General features: G+C 30.1%; 1 protein-coding gene and 1 pseudogene across 1 annotated transcript; one reads left to right on the top strand and one right to left on the bottom strand.

The window, feature by feature from the left end:
• The first annotated feature begins 8,122 nt into the window (after window positions 1-8,122).
• On the top strand, window positions 8,123-9,227 carry LOC130015419 (F-box protein At4g00893-like). The gene has a single exon (XM_056105519.1). The coding sequence runs from the start codon at window positions 8,133-8,135 to the stop codon at window positions 9,225-9,227; it is 1,095 nt and encodes a 364-aa protein (XP_055961494.1). The 5' UTR covers window positions 8,123-8,132.
• A 142-nt stretch (window positions 9,228-9,369) lies between these two features.
• On the bottom strand, window positions 9,370-13,762 carry LOC126677166 (histidine--tRNA ligase, chloroplastic/mitochondrial-like; annotated as a pseudogene).
• Window positions 13,763-16,573: the final 2,811 nt, after the last annotated feature.

A 16,573-nucleotide genomic window follows, 5' to 3' on the forward strand; every position in this document is an offset into this window, starting at 1 on the left:
TATGGTTAACTAATATAGTGATTGGTAATGCAATCCGTTAACTTATTATTTACAATAATATATATACAAAGGTAATTTTTATATTTTATATGATAAATTATATGTATAATTTATATATACAATATTTTTAGTAATAAATAAATTATAAATAATTTACTATTTGTATATAATATTATTGAGCGTGATTTTTCAACTTTTAAATGGCTGATTAGAATAAAAAAAAAAGGTCCTACCACAAAATTCCCTAAGCTTGCAAAAGTATCACAAACCCTTCTAATTTTTTCCTAATGGGCCAATAAACCCCTTTTACCTCAAAACCGCCCCGACCAAAAAACTGACAAAATAGCCATGAAGTCATAAAAAAAAAGATCAAACTAACCCCAACAAACCAAACTAAACACACTAACCCAACCAACCATCCAACCAAATCAAATTTAAATCACTTTATCCACCCAACTAAATCAAACTATTCAACCAAAAACCGCCATCCACCGCCGCCACCTTTTTCGGCCACCAACTACCCATCCATTTCCGGAAAAAAATTCGTCCAAAAATTAATAAATAATTAAAATAATTTTGTTACATGTTATATAACTAACTAAATTATTATATATATTTTAAAAACAATTTTTTTTAAAGCGGACCGGTGAACAAACCCACCGTGCTGAGTCTGTTCACCGGAGAACAGACCCACGCCGGTAACTTGGTCTGTTCAGAAAAGAACAACAGACACATCGTGGGTTTGTTCTCTAGTGAACAGACCCATCGTGGGTTTGTTCTCCAGTGAACAGATCCACCACGGTGGATTTGTTCAACGATTCAATTTAAAAAAATTAAAAATAATGATTTATTTAATTATTTAGTAAGTAAAAAAAAATTTTAATTAACGGATGGCGGTGGCCAAAAAAGGTGGTGGCGGTTTTTGATTGAGTAGTTTGATTTAGTTAGGTGGATAAAGTGATTTAAGTTTGATTCGGTTGGATGGTTGGTTTATATTTGATTTGATTGGTTGGTTGGGTTAGCGTGTTTAGGTTTGGTTAGATGGGATTTTTTGATTTTGTTTTTTTATGACTTTAGGAGTATTTTGGTCATTTGTTTGGTAGGGTCGGTTTTTTTTAAATGGTTTTGAGGCAAAAGGAGTATACTGGCCTATTAGGAAAAGGTCCGGGGATTTTGTGATGCTTTTGAAAGTTTAGGGAATTTTTGGATATGACTTCTAAGTTGGAGTGTCATGATTAATTACCAGCCGTAGAAATTTTATATTCATGAAAATGGTACTGGTTGATTAGAATTAGAAAAGATTTCTACTAGTTAAAGTTTATAAATTATAAAAAAAGTATTTTTATTCATGTATAGAAGTGTTCTCTCGCTAATACACTTTTATATATGTTATAAAATATAGATAGATATATTATATTGTAACATTGATATTCAGGGGTAGAATTAGGAATTTTAAAATGAAATGACTAGTTGGTATAATTTATTTTAAGGAGACGAATTGTATACAAATTAAACTATAATAATCATATATTTTAAAAATGCTTAAAAGTTGAAGTTCCAAATTTTACTTTTCAAAAGATTTGAGAGGGCGGTAGCCACCTCATTCATAAAGCTGGGTCTGCCGCTATTAATATCGATTGTTGAATTTTTCATACCAAATATCGTGACCGGTTCATAATCAGATTGGTATGTGTAATATAATCGAAACCATTAGTAGGTATTGGATGATAGTTGATTTCTTCAAAAAAAAAACTTATGGACTTTATCAACAAATAATAATAAAATAAAATAAATAAATAATATAGCAGATTTACGTGGCTTGCATTAAAAGCGTACATTCACGGGAGAAAGAATCGAGCCATTCACTATTCATCAAAAGGAGTACATAATTGGTGGAGAATTACCAAATAAAGAACATTTCTAGTAAATATGCTCTTAAAATAAAAAAAACTACAAAATTGTTAACTCTCTAACTTTATTTCTCACATCACAAACACCACCTTTTTCGCTTACTCTCATCAATATTTACATTGTGTGTGCGGTTCTTTAGTTCTTGATATTTTAAAAGATGAATGAGATAGTGTATTTATGGGAACAAATAATCTATATGGTATTAGAATTATTAATTTTAATTGAATTATATTTTTTAATTAGCTAAAGATAATAAAGTTATCATTTTCATAAATATTTCATTAATATTATCCTATACGAACAAGAATTTTATGCATATTCCAATACATTAGTTTCATATTAATCATATCTGTATGGTTCGTAACATAACTCGTCAATTCAATACTATTAATTATAATTGTAGTTTATCAAAGTTTATTATTTTAAATTTAATAATCACATAAAAATTTAAAATTTTATAAATTAATTAATAAAGATAACTTAGTAAAAGTGTTTGTCCCTCGAATTTATACTTTTATATATTGTGCTAGCGTATAGCCACGTGATACGCACATGAATAATATTTATACGATGGAACAACGTGCAAAATTATCTTTATGTATAGTTTATATTTTTTGTTGGCATCTCATATATTTTAGATCTCAAATATGATCCTAATATTTTAAAAATGTATTAAAATAACATAATAAATTAGCAAAAAATTATTATACCATTAAATGTATGATGTGATAATATATTTACACACGTAAGTATTAAATTAATCAGATAAATCATCACCGATATACATAATTAATTATCTCCTCTTGCTCTCTTTTCACTTTCTTATATTTACATTTACTAGTTTCGCATTACGTGCTATGCACGTGGCCCGTAACGTGACTCGTAAATATATTTATTAATTAAATTTATTATAATTATACTAATTTATTTATTTTATAACCAATTTTAGTTATTTTATTTTAATTTTCAATTCAGATTTATATTTCAATTAGTAATACATTAGAAAAAACTAATTGAGTAAATCTATCGGATAAAATTCTATTGGAATACAAAAAGAAGTAAAATTTGATAATTAAAAAATAGATTCTATTGATATAAGAAGAAATAAATTTAATTTAAATAATTTAAAATTTAAAATAATATCTAATTTTAATTTAATTATGTATTATATCATATTTCTCTAGAGTAATTTTATATTATGTCGCAGTAAATAGCGATAAAATAAAATAATAATTTTATAATCTCACTTCCTTTATTTAAGTCAAATTCAACAAATTCTAATTGAAACTAAATTTAAATTTAAATTGTAGTACAAAAAAATATTTAAATAAAAATTAATTTTAATTCATGAAACTTCTTGTAATTGTCCCATAAAAAGACATGGATTAGCATTGTATCATTATTTTAGTATTTTAAAGCTAACGTAATCTTTAATATGCATTTTGAGGAAAGAAACTTAATGCACCAATATGATTTTTTAGCCAATATACTTGTAGAAGGAAACATATTAGCGCACCGTAAATACAGACCAAATCCAATCAATTTGAGATATTTAAGTTTGATCAGACATTGTATTATAATTTTTTATAATAACATTATTTTATGTTTAAGAGAATGTTAAGAAAATAATTGTAGTTGATTAAAAATAGTAATACTTTAATTAATAGTTTTAATTAATTATCTAAATTAGTAATATGGCTATTTTTTAATTTATAATTGATCTTATAATAGTAATAGTTTAGTAGAAGTAATTTAATATTTTAAAAGTTTTATAGTCGGACTCTTATTTCCAAGAGTCCAAAAGTTTACAAATTATATTATTAAATTAATTAGGAATTTTAGTTTTAGTGGTTTTACTTCATCCTCATCCGCTGTGAGCACCAAGTATTTTGTATATGTAAAATAAAAATCCTTACTTCTCCTCTAATTTGACTTTTTTTTCCATTGATAGAATTACTCAAATTTTTGTTCTTCGGCCTCAAAAACAAGACAATAAATTAAAAATAATTGCAACCTAGAATCCAGCAAGCTGGCAAAAGTTGCAGCCCGTTCTTAGAATTAACATAAGTCATAATTTTATTTATTATGTCTGTTTTATTATATGGAGATTAAATCTATTCATAGATAAGTTTTAGTTTAAGTAAAAGAAGTTTAAGTTAATTATTATTTAGTAAACATAATAGCTATATTAATTAATAAATTACTAAAAAGGGTTATTACGTAAATTTGCCTGTCCCCCCCCCCCCCCCCCCATCCGTGCTTTTATATATAGTACTAGCGTTTCGCCACGTGCTACGCACGTGAGCGGCATTTATATGACCCGTGATATAGTAAATATTATTAAATTATATATATAATATTAATTTTTAATAAGTTATTATTTCATACTTTATTAGAGGATTTTTTAAATTCAATAAGTGTGTGTTAATTTTTTTATTAGTTCATTTTAAATTCTATATTTATGTCATTTACCCGAACATTTATTTATCTTTGAACTGTAAGTGTTAATATCCTCTTATCATCAGTAATACGCCTTTCTTTTATTTTAATTTTTATATAAGTTACAAGAATTTAAATTTTACGATAATAATAAAAGCAATTACATTCTGAATAATTGTTCTTACTAATTAATCCTTCATGAACATATGTCACTACTCCCATTTACAAGAATATATGATCTGTCAACACCTACTTAATTTGGCAACTTTTCATCCTGCGAAGGCATATGCTACAGCCTCTTCAATCTGTATAAAGAAAAGCAAATTCAAAAATAAACCAATTATTTTTTTTAAAAATAAGCCACACTAAATTTTGAACTTTCGATGCTTACCAATTTCTCTAATTTAAAACTCTCTTCTGAAGAAGCAAGGCTCTTTTTCAATTCCACAACAATCGTCATCATCGACTATTGCCTGCAATTCTTGGTGCAATTATCAGCTTGTTTCTGCTACTACATTTGCTTAACCCTAGTTCTTCCTATTCAAACTCATGTACTTCTACATTTATAAAATATAAAATAAAAGGACTGCAACTTTTCTTATTAGAGTTATATAAGAAGACCGTTACTTTCTTATTAGAATTATATTAGTATTCAACTTTGTGTTGTTCTATTCAAATTGAACTTATAATATTTCTAATTATTTTTAATTATTAAAAATTACTATTGTAATACGATAGTATTTTGTTTCCCCTTATAAAGATTGGGTTATAATTAGTCTCAGCAACATTTTATTGGATATTGTATTTGAGTTTCATACAATAACTTAGGCATATATTTTAAATTACATTTCTATATTTAGTTATTTTATTACTCTGTAATTCAACAATATTTTTTTGGATAGTTGTATTTGAGTTTTATACAATAACTTATACACATATTTTAAATTAGATTTCTATTTAGTTATTTTTTTACTCCGTAAATTTTTTAATTATTGAAGGTTAAGGTTGTAATTTTGCCTGTCCCCCCTTCACACTTATAGAATAGTTATAGATAGATATAGATAGATAGATATAGATGCATAGACAAAATTAATCTTAAAACAACTCAACAGATGTCTCTTCGTTCATTTTTTTTTTACCGTGTCTTCCTTCTTCATTCACAACTCCTACACCAGGTATCATCATCAACATCACACCACCACCAAAAACAAAACAAACAACAAATTTTATATATTTATCTACAGAAAAAAGGGAACAGATTCATATTACATCAATAGATGGACATGTTGCGGAAAATTAACAATTATTACTAGCAAATTACGTAATATGCTAAATAGTTACTATAACGGAAAATTTTCAAAAAAGAATAGTTGGTTACAAGCAAGCGGACCACTTAAGTACCAAACTTCTTAAACATAATTTCATTCAGTATAACTATTTTCACAATAGATAAGCCTAAATATTAGCTACTAAATAAATAATAAAGAGAACACTAAAATTTTAACGAGGTTCAGCTAAAAGAACCGGTTTACATTCTCAGGCACTATCCAAAATACTCTACTATTTATTTGTAACAAAATACACACTAAAGAGAGAAAGCAAACTAAAACTTTAGGAATAATAGGCTAACTCGCTAAAGAAAGAAAAGGATTATAAGATGGGATGCTTAGAAAGGGGAGAATGGACTTTTTTATATAGGTGAAAAAAAAACCCCACCTCCCATTTTCTTTTCTTAGCAATGTGGGACAAATCCTACAACAATATGAGCCTATTTTTACAGGACAAGCTTCAGCTAAACAACTTAAACTAAAATACTTCTACGTGCATATTACAACGGAAAATTCCGAAAAATAATACAACTATACACACGTAAGGTTTTTATCTATTTATATCTATCACTGTACTCTAAGTGTGAAGGAGGGAGATATGCAAAATTACCACACTAACCTTTAATAATTAAAAAATTTACGAAGTTTTAGTTAAGTATAAATTTAATTCTAATAAAATGAAGAAGTGTAGTACAAGTTTAATTCAATATTAACCAATTAAGGGTTTTCTAAGAAGAAAATATCAAGTGCAACTTAAAACTAGAATTCTTATTTTCATCCGAAATTATAAATTATATATTAAATATATTATATAATTTTTACTACAGAGTTAAAACAATTATTGTACGCCTAGAATTGCAATTCGCTCAATTGATATTTGTGTTAATTATCTCACATTGATCGGTGAATTTTAAATACCAAGTATAAATAATTATTAAATTATATAATAATATGATTTAATTGTGATTCTATTTGTAAAAACATACACACGTCAATGGCTTAAATAGTAAATTTAAATTAAAACTACTATCAATTTTTTTAGATGGAATTAAAATAAAAATTAATTTTTTGATTAGATATAACAATAAAATGTTAAATAAAGTTAAATATAATGATTAATTGAATAAGAAAATATATATTGAGAAAATAAATATTTTTCTATAAAATAATTAAAAGTTTTAAAAAAATTATAATTTAGCTGTTTACAAAAACATGAATCTGAATTGTATAAGAAATTTAATATTTAAAGGTTAGATCTTTTAAATTACTTATCATAAGTCTTTGTTCTTTCAATATGCACTTATTTTATGCTTTATTACGCTGATTTTGTTTATTTCATTTGTTCATGTGTAGTTTTTATGAACAAACTATTAGTATAAGAGTTGGGGGCAACACTCGATGATATTGACCCGCTGAAGAAGTTGCTCAATTGCTAAAGAGGTATGTTTAGTTTCAGTTTTGCAATTTATGGTATATTTTTATTTTATGTCCATGTTTAATTATTTAATGTTTTTTTAATGTTTACTAATTAATTATTGGTTTTTTATTTTATATTTGTATTACATTTTAGAATGCGTGTTATATGTATTATAATGTATATAAATCTCTCATCTTTGTGATAAAAGAGGTGATGTCTCACCAATATAATGGATAGATCAAAAACAAGATATTATTAACGCTGTAGAAAATAAACAAAAAAAGAAAAAAAATCATATAAGATTTTATGTGGTTCGATGATGCGATCTACTCCATTGACAGAGAAAAAATTTATTTTATATGTTTGTTATGAGTTTACAATAGGATAATCACTTATATTTATAGTAAACCTTAACACACAAATTAAGTTCTAATCTATTAAGGAACTAGACTTCAAATTCAAAAAAAAAAAAGCATTGCTAAATATAAAGAATTAAATATCATAATTCTAATAGGAAATATATGAGCCATAACTCAATAAATATAATTGTTTTCTTTCTTGTTCTTTGTAGTAATATCTTGAATTAATTTTCTTATTAATTAGTTTATGTTGATGACTATTATATTTGCACTTGTATTTGCTACAATTGCCTTGCAATATTTTCTTATATGCCGTTTTATTAATTAATCTCCTTTTAGGAGTTAAACTCTTGCTTAATATCTTTATTTGTACTTTTTTAGTTAAAACTTCTAATTTAGAATTAGATTTGTAGTTAGCTTTGTAATCTTTTTTTAGTAGTAAACTGAAAAGGATTATTCAGTAAATTTGCCTGTCCCCCCCCATCCGTGCTTTTATATATAGTATAGATAGATAGATAGATATAGATTAAAGACTGATATCGTAATTTTGCATCTCTCTTCCTTTTAGTTATAAATTATGGATTATATATAGATAGATAAATTAATAGATGTACGCTAATTGTAATCTGTTAGTGTATATATATCACTTTTGCTTTGTTAAATAAGTTGAGAAAAGTAATGGCTGAGTGTTCATTGTCTGAACTGTTACCTGAAGAGCTTTGGATTATCGTTGCTGCATATGCTTTTCGAGATGATCCATCTGCCATTGCTAACCTTCGCAGTGTTTGCAAATCTTTGAAAATTTTGATAAATAATAATCAAAATTATATTGTTAAACATTCCATTCCTCGTTTTTCTTTTATTGAGCATCAAATACCTAATTATTATACCCAACACCCCTTCCTAATATCACTCAGAGGACAGCTTTGTGACTTTGTTTTTCGCAATTATACTTTTCAGATGCAATTTCCAGAGTTAGCAAGTTCATATATTCGATTTTCGAAATTCGGTTGGTTTCTTTTATCTCGCGGCGATGTTAATAAAACCCATTTTTTCTTCAATCCATTCACCAGACAGAAGTTTGAAATTCCAAACTCAAATAAAAGATTTATGAGTATGTGTTTTTCTTCCTCTCCTTCTTCTTCGGATTGTCATGTTTTCGGTTGGACGGCCGGTTTGAAAAGCTGTGGCGTCATAAAACGTGGCGAACAAGAGTGGAATTTCTACGGAGAATTAGGAAGCTCTCTAGAAACTAATCAGCATCACCCCATATTTTATAAAGATCGTTGTTATTGCATGGGCGATCGTTATACCGTTGTTTTCAATCTAAAAAACAAGTCACTAGAGGTATTACCTAAAATTCCTTTCTGGCATTGTTCTGTTACGGATTATTATTTAGTAGCAGATGAAGAAGAAGATAATTTATTGGCTATTTTCGTGCCCAGTGATAAAGATAAGATCGAGATCATGCGTTACGATCATTCAGATCAAATATGGCGAGAAATAGAAACATTGAAGAATAAAACGTTATTTCTGAGTAGGACTGCATCTTTCATAAAGCAGGCTCCAGTTGAATGTATGAAGAACAGGATTTGTTTTCCTAAACTTAGAGATAATGATTATATTGTTTACTCGTACGGAAATGGAAATTATTGTTCTTTTTTGGGTGATTATCGAAACAAAATCCCTGTGGATTTAAAGGCATTGCCAAATTGCGCATGGATCGAAACAGTCACAGCTCCCACGTCTTGCCGTGAAGAGTTCCAGTGGTAAATTAACAAATTAATCATGCAGCAAAATCTCAACAACTAGAAGAATTCTCATCTTAGTATTCTGTATTAATTTTTGTTTTCTTAGTTTGTAGTCATGATTTCAAGTCAATTTTTCCCTTTTTTCCATTGTAAAAGAATATACATACGTAAAATCAAGAATTAGTTTTGCATTTATTGGTCTCAAACAAAAATTATACATCAAGAATAATAATACATAACAATGATAAAATAATCAGATATATTATCATTGCAGCTCATTAAGCTTAACTTCATATTGCTCACCGGTGGAGAGGATTTTGACACAAACCATACCCTTTTGCCACTCGGAACTCCCTACCAATACAAGCCTCTTTGCATTTACACGAGCTGCTCGTTTGAATACCCTGAAAGATAAGTAGCAGAATGTATGAATTAACAAACGAAATACTTTTAAACCATGCATCAATCGAGCGGAGTAAATACCATTTAAGAGGTTTATTTTCCAAAACTAAATCAACGCTTTGTCCTTTCTCTCTAAGTACGGTAGCCACGCTAGCAGCTGCTCCTTGAAGATCACTGTCTAGAGCACATACAATCACCTCGACTTGAAGGCTGAGCTCCGGCAGGAGACCCTTCTCTTTTAGTAGCTGTCACAAAAGATAGAATAGTTATGAAGGACGAGAAATATAACAATAACAAAACAAATCTGACAGCAAACTAACTAGGACAGGTGAGAATGGAGAAAGATATTGAAGAAATCTCATACACCAAGGTCAAGATATTTGCAGAAAATGACGCATAAGTTCATGTAATATTAAAATACTCATATTGGCAATTAAAAATCATCATTAAGAAAAAGAAGAAAAAGAATAAGACTTTCCACTTACTTCAACTATAACAGCATCACCAAATCCAAATCCACAAGCTGGAAGATCATCACCGCCAAAAGTAGAAAGTAAGCGATCATATCTCCCACCACCGCATATGGCTCTCAACTTTCCATCCCTATCAAAACCCTAGAAGAAGAAAAGACGATTTGCATAGTTACACAAAAGAACAATTTCTACGATTTCACAATGAAAAAAGGAGGATAGAAAGACCACAAAAATCCAAGCAAAGCTTTCCACCTCACCGCATATTTCTTTATGTTAACTCGGTAACTTTTACACAGGATGAGCTACATGTATCCACTTTTTCACCAAACAAAGCGTCGAACGTTCTTTATTTGCACATATTTTCAAATAAGACTCACCTTAGTAACACCTTTACTTATTACATGAGCTAAGTGATGGTATACATACTCATATTCAGACCTAAGCTATGCAAATTTGAGGTACCGTAGTTTGAATGGGGTCTTTGAACACTAAAGCTACAGTAGCGAACTAGAATCACTCACAACAGGATCGTTGATACGCAGCTCTTAATGTTTAGATTATACTGTTAGATGTTCATGTATTAGTAAACGATATACATGTACACCAAACACCGCAAAGTGTCACTTATTCATCCAAGGTAGAACATTTTAAAATAGATGTAGTAAGTAGTAAGTACTATTCTTCCAAAAGAGCACCTACGATGAAGTTAAAAAATAAAAACACAAAATAAGCTCTGAAGCATCAAACTGAAAACAATAACCAAACTTTGCCTAATAAAAAGACAATATCATAAACCTTACCTCAAAAACAATACCAGTATAGTAGGCAAGACCACGGACAACTGAAGCATCAAACTGAATCCACTCAGAATAACCAAATTTTTCAGCAAGAGAGAAAAGTTGTTTAAGGTCAGCAATTGCTTCCCCTGCATCTCCAAGTATTTCTACATTCACAAAAGCGTTTGCACTAAATCAGAAAATAAGACATGCATTCTCTCTCCTTGATAACTTTGTATTAGTGATTCAGGATCTAAAGGTACCACATGGCTATTCTACATATTAGTTTCAGAGGAGCAGATCTAGTTATCAATGCAATTTAGTCTACACGCTAGAGGATTAAAATGTTAACACAGCAAAAAAGTGAGGCTAGAAATTCTCAAGAGGCAACGATTTGCATAAAGAGTGTATGGTCCATCAGGAAAATTTTCAGGTAACTCTTTTGGCTGTGACTATAAGGATGACCCAATTATCATCACTAATGACACGATTTCTTCTGGTTATATTATGTTGTAGTGAGCAATGAACACTAGCAATAAGCAAGAAAATAAACTTATAGTCATTGGCTAAAATGAAAAATTCAACTAACTTGTCAAACCATTTGTTGAACCCAACCTTCCAACTTTGTCAATGACTTAATGGAAAGGACTTGCAGTAGCTCCTCAATAGCTTGTTCTGACATCCCAACGGATTTCAATTCTGTCTTAATTTCATCTCTAGAGATCTTCTCAATCTGTTTGATGGCCCCATCAGCCATGCCAAAAACAAGGAAAATAAGTTGACGCGTCCAATTTGAAACAAACATGAAAATGAACAAGCATCGGTACACGTGAAGTGACCATCAAAATTCACATAGATACAAGCAAGGATGGGAGTGTTGTCGTTATTGCTTGCTTCTAGCAACCCCTAAGGGAGTGGACAAAACTTTCATCTCAAAACATGAATACTTAAGTGACTAACCTTGTCTATAATGATGCAGACCTTGCCAAACATATTGTCAGAAATAGAATAGCATCTTAATACTTCCTGCAAAACCTGTAAGAAAGATCTCAAAAAGTTAATGCAAAGTTTTGAGCATGCAACAATTAGTTAATGCAAGTGTTGAGCATGCAACAATTAGTTAGTGCAAGTATTGAGCATGCAAATCCAACATTAAGAACAGATCATGATTGTCCTTGTTGCCCTTAAAGATATGAAAACAATGGCAACAGCAAACAGTCCACTTATAGATAGAAATATTATGATAAAATGCAACACGAGAAAAAGTTCACGTTCCTCCAAATACAAGATGCAACACCTTTCGGCTAGAAACTTTGAAACCAACATCTGCTGCAGTAATACCAATGCGCTTGAAAAATGTGACAATAGAAGAGATAAGCTCTGCTTCAGCCTACAAAATTAATAGAGAAAATATTGTTAAAAGAAAGCTTCATCATATCTGAATAACAATAAAACCTGTAAATTTACAGAATAAAGGAATTGAAGAGGGAGACAACAATAAAGAATACACTTTCGTGATCTACCTTGAGGGCTTTACTAAAGGTCAAATGTTGTCCATCAAACATACAAAGATTTAAATCATAGGTGCATATATTTGTGTATCAGGGTGAAAAACATGCATATTTGAAACTTGAAGGAAAGGGAGGGGAGAACATTTACAAAAAGAATTAAATCCTCGAAAATATCTTGAAACAAGTGATTCCTTGATAGAGAATTTTAGGTTAAGAGTACTTACTGTAACTTCAGGGACACCAATAATATCCATGTTCCACTGGTAATGCTCACGACGACGACCTCTTGTCATCCTCTCATATCGCCAACACTGTCCCACAGCGAACCATTTCAAAGGGAGAGGTACTGATTTTCTGAACCAAAAAAGATATGGAGATCAAACTCTGGGATTTGCCCCTGGATACAAAAATCATAGGCAAATAAATACATGAACAATGAAATTTCTTTTGCAAATTAAAATCAAAATTGAACATGACAGGGAAACCGTAAAATATAATAAAAGTCAGCAAATGCTATCTAAAATCAAAAGCAGCACCGTGGATCATAGGTTTAGTACCCTTTCTGTATCACTAGCCTTGCCAAAGATGGAGTGAGCTCAGGCCTCAATGCAACACGACGATTTCCACGATCTTCAAAGCAGTATAACTGCACCATTAAACAAGAAAAAGAAATTGTTCCTGAAGCAATTCTAAATGTGAACAAACTAAAACAATTCTAAATGTGAAACACACAAAACAATCTCATTGCATAATAAGAGTAACAATATAGCAACAAAATCAAACCTGGTCTCTAATTTCCTCTCCAGCTTTTCTAATAAACAATGCCTCTGATTCCAATACAGGAAAATCAACCTCCTCGAAACTGTACAGCCTCGACACCTTTAAAATCAACAATAAACAAATAAACACAGCATATAATATAAATATATATGGTAGGAGTTAGAATGAGAGCTAACCTCTCTAAAATTGTTAAAGAGCCAACTGCGGAGTCGCATTTCCTCGGGAGGAAAATCTCTGGTTCCTTTAGGAGGATTGACATCGATTTTTTGAAATCTTCGAGGACCGGTGGCGGAGCTGATATGCCCCCGGACCTTCCTCCACCTCCGCTTATTTCGGCTGGAGAGTAAGCGGAGACTACAGAGGAGAGAGTTCTAGGGTTTATAATGGAGAGCTTGCGAGGTGAAATTGAGGAATGAGAGAAGTGAGTTAAAGAAAGTATGAGCGGTTTAATGTAGAGACTAAAGTGTGGTTGGTGAATTATGTGGAGTGAATATCTGATCGGAGCCATTGGCGGTGGCCGGCAAAACGAATTTCCGTTCAGCTCGGTGTGGTTCAGCAGTGGTGGTGGTGGACTCTCAGGCTCAGCCTCTTGTTTCTGCTAATTTTGCTGCGCCTGCGCGCGCGTAGAAGTGTTAATTGGGGCTTATGGGCCGAAAACATTTTGGCCAACTCAAAACGCCCACAAGATATAGGCTGGGTTGTTAATCATGGATGTGTGGCCCAAGAGATGTAAACATAAATTATGTATTAAGAGCATCTCCAATGGTAATCTCTATTATAAAGAGCATATCTTGAAAAATAAAGAGCATCTTTTATATAAAGAGTGGAATTTTAAATTTTAATCCAATGGACTCTTTAAAATATAACACTTTACTATATTTTTTTAATAAAAAATAATTTATTCAGTTACTATATTTATTTTCTTTTGTTATAATTTTCTTTTTCATATATTTCATGTTGAGAAAAAAAATTAAAAATCATTTTTTAAACAATAAAAATATAATCCATGTGTTTTGAATTTGAAATTATGTTATAGAGATAAGAAATAGAGAGTGAATTGTGCTCTCCATATGTAGAGAGTCAAACTCACTCTCTATTTAAAATTTGTATTATAGAGAGTCTATTGGACTTCTATTTTAATGTTAAACTCTCTAAAATAAAGAATAAAACTCTTTTAAAGAGTTTGTTGGAGATGCTCTAATAGTGTAATCTGTAAATTTTTAAAATATTATATAAAGATTGTAGTATTAATATTTATTTTACAATTTATTTATATTTTATATTTTTAATTCTAGAAAATTAGTTTTACCTACTTTAATATTTAGAAAAAATCTGCAAATTAATTTCATATTGTGAGAATTTCCGTTGGAAATGTAAACAAGCAACTAGGGGTATGCATTCTATATTACGATGCCATTCGGGAGTACTGAGGCTAAAACCACGGAACATAAAAAATTAAAACTGAATCATAATTTTAAAAATAAAAACTGAAACATACTATTATTTATACCAAAATTAAAAATAGCCCAAAAACCAAAAGTTCAGAGTAATTTTCTCACGAGATCTATCAAATTGGCCATAACCCCATAATTAATTGGCAGAAGTCCAGAAAAAAAAATTCCTTAAATCTAAAATCCTGAGAAGTTTAGGATCTCACATTATAGCACGTGCTAACAATTATATCAAATCGGCAGTTTTTAAAAATTTGAAAAAAGCAGTTTTTTTATAAAAACGAAGAAAATGAAAATGTGGGCAGTTAAAAAACAGTTTTATTATCTGATAATTTTTGTAGAGACTCTGTAGAAAGAAAAAGAAGAAGAAGAAGAAGAAGAAGAAGAAGAAGAAACGCCCGACAAAAATCAACAAAAATTCCAAATCTTTCAGGAGAAAAATAATTTCAATATCCTAATTGTTGGAATTCATTTGTACCGAATCTTGTGTTTTTCTCATTTTTCAACATTATTTTGATCGCAATTTAATTTGCAATACAAGTTTTAGTTTTTCAATTACATAAGCTTTCTTCAAATTTTTAAACGTTTTCAAAAGATTTGTTTAAAAACTTTTAAGATTTTTTACATTCTTAGAAAACTTTTCACAATCGTTTGATTATTTTTCAAAATATATTTTGAAGTATAATCATCTAATACGCTTACACACTCAAAGTCACCAACCGTTTTCTAAAATATCATAGGAAACAATTTGACACGTCTAGTGGGACTATTCACCAAGAACTAGCAATATTTTGATAAAAGATGTAGATGACTCTTAAAAGGAGGATAGTGCGCCTGCAATAGCATGGCCAGAAGGAATTGTTCATACTGTGGTTGAACAGTTCAAAAAATCACTTGCGCCTTTAAATCATGAAAATAAGAAGCGCCACAAAATGTCATTCTTGTAGTGGAACCTATTACTGTAGAATAAAAGGGGAAGGAGAATATAGTTAGTGATTCTCCAAAAAATATTATGGTTCAAATGATGGATAATTTTAAAAAGATGGAAATGAGGCACGAAAAATGGAGGAACAATTTAAAGAATAAGCCAAGGAAAATGTCTAGAGAGAATGCTAAGAAAATCAAAAAAACAATCCAGAAAGTACTCCAGAAAAAGTAAAGAACGTTACAAGATCGTGATGAATATTGTAGAAAAAATGTAAAAAAGTTTGGCTCAAAAGGAAGACTATCCAAAGAAAAGTTCAAAACAAGCAGAATTCGAGGGGCATACTTTTGATAATCATGCTTAGAAAGAAGTAGAGTCAAGTAAGGCATTTCAACCTTTTCCTATTACTAATCTTGTTTTTGAGGAAAGATATGTTCCTCCTCTAAGGAGATAGACACTCCTTACAAGGAAGTTTCCCATCAAGGAACGAAACCACAATATTTTCGGACATACTAATGTTAATACACAATATAATGTGTATGATGAAGGTTTTAACCATGTCGGGAATAATTGTATTGGAGTCCCAAGAGCAAACATCACTCCAGTGCCTGTTTTGCAACTCATGTAGTTCCAAACCATATGGATACTGATGCTGTGACAGAAATCATTCAAACACTCTATTGTCCCGATTGAAGGCAAGTTAGAAGGCCAGAGTTCCACAAACCATGTCCTGAAGTAATTGACAGAGATAATCCATATCCAAAAGGTTATAAAGTTCTTAACTTTTCTTTATTCTCAAAAGATGAAGGCCAATCGACGCTTGAACATGTAGCAAGATTTACCATACAATGTGAAAAATTTACAAATGTTTTTAATTTTTCAAATCTTAAGTTGAGATTATTTTCTACTTATAGGAGCGACATTCACTTGATATTTTATGTTGATACAATTGCTGTAAAACTGAATATGATGAGGCTGAGTCGCGGACTAGGTCGCTCTCTTTTAGACGTTTCGCGGCACAGCTCGGTGGTGCAAAGCTGACTATCAACC

Source organism: Mercurialis annua, linkage group LG4, assembly GCF_937616625.2.
Source record: "Mercurialis annua linkage group LG4, ddMerAnnu1.2, whole genome shotgun sequence".
NCBI lineage: Eukaryota > Viridiplantae > Streptophyta > Magnoliopsida > Malpighiales > Euphorbiaceae > Mercurialis > Mercurialis annua.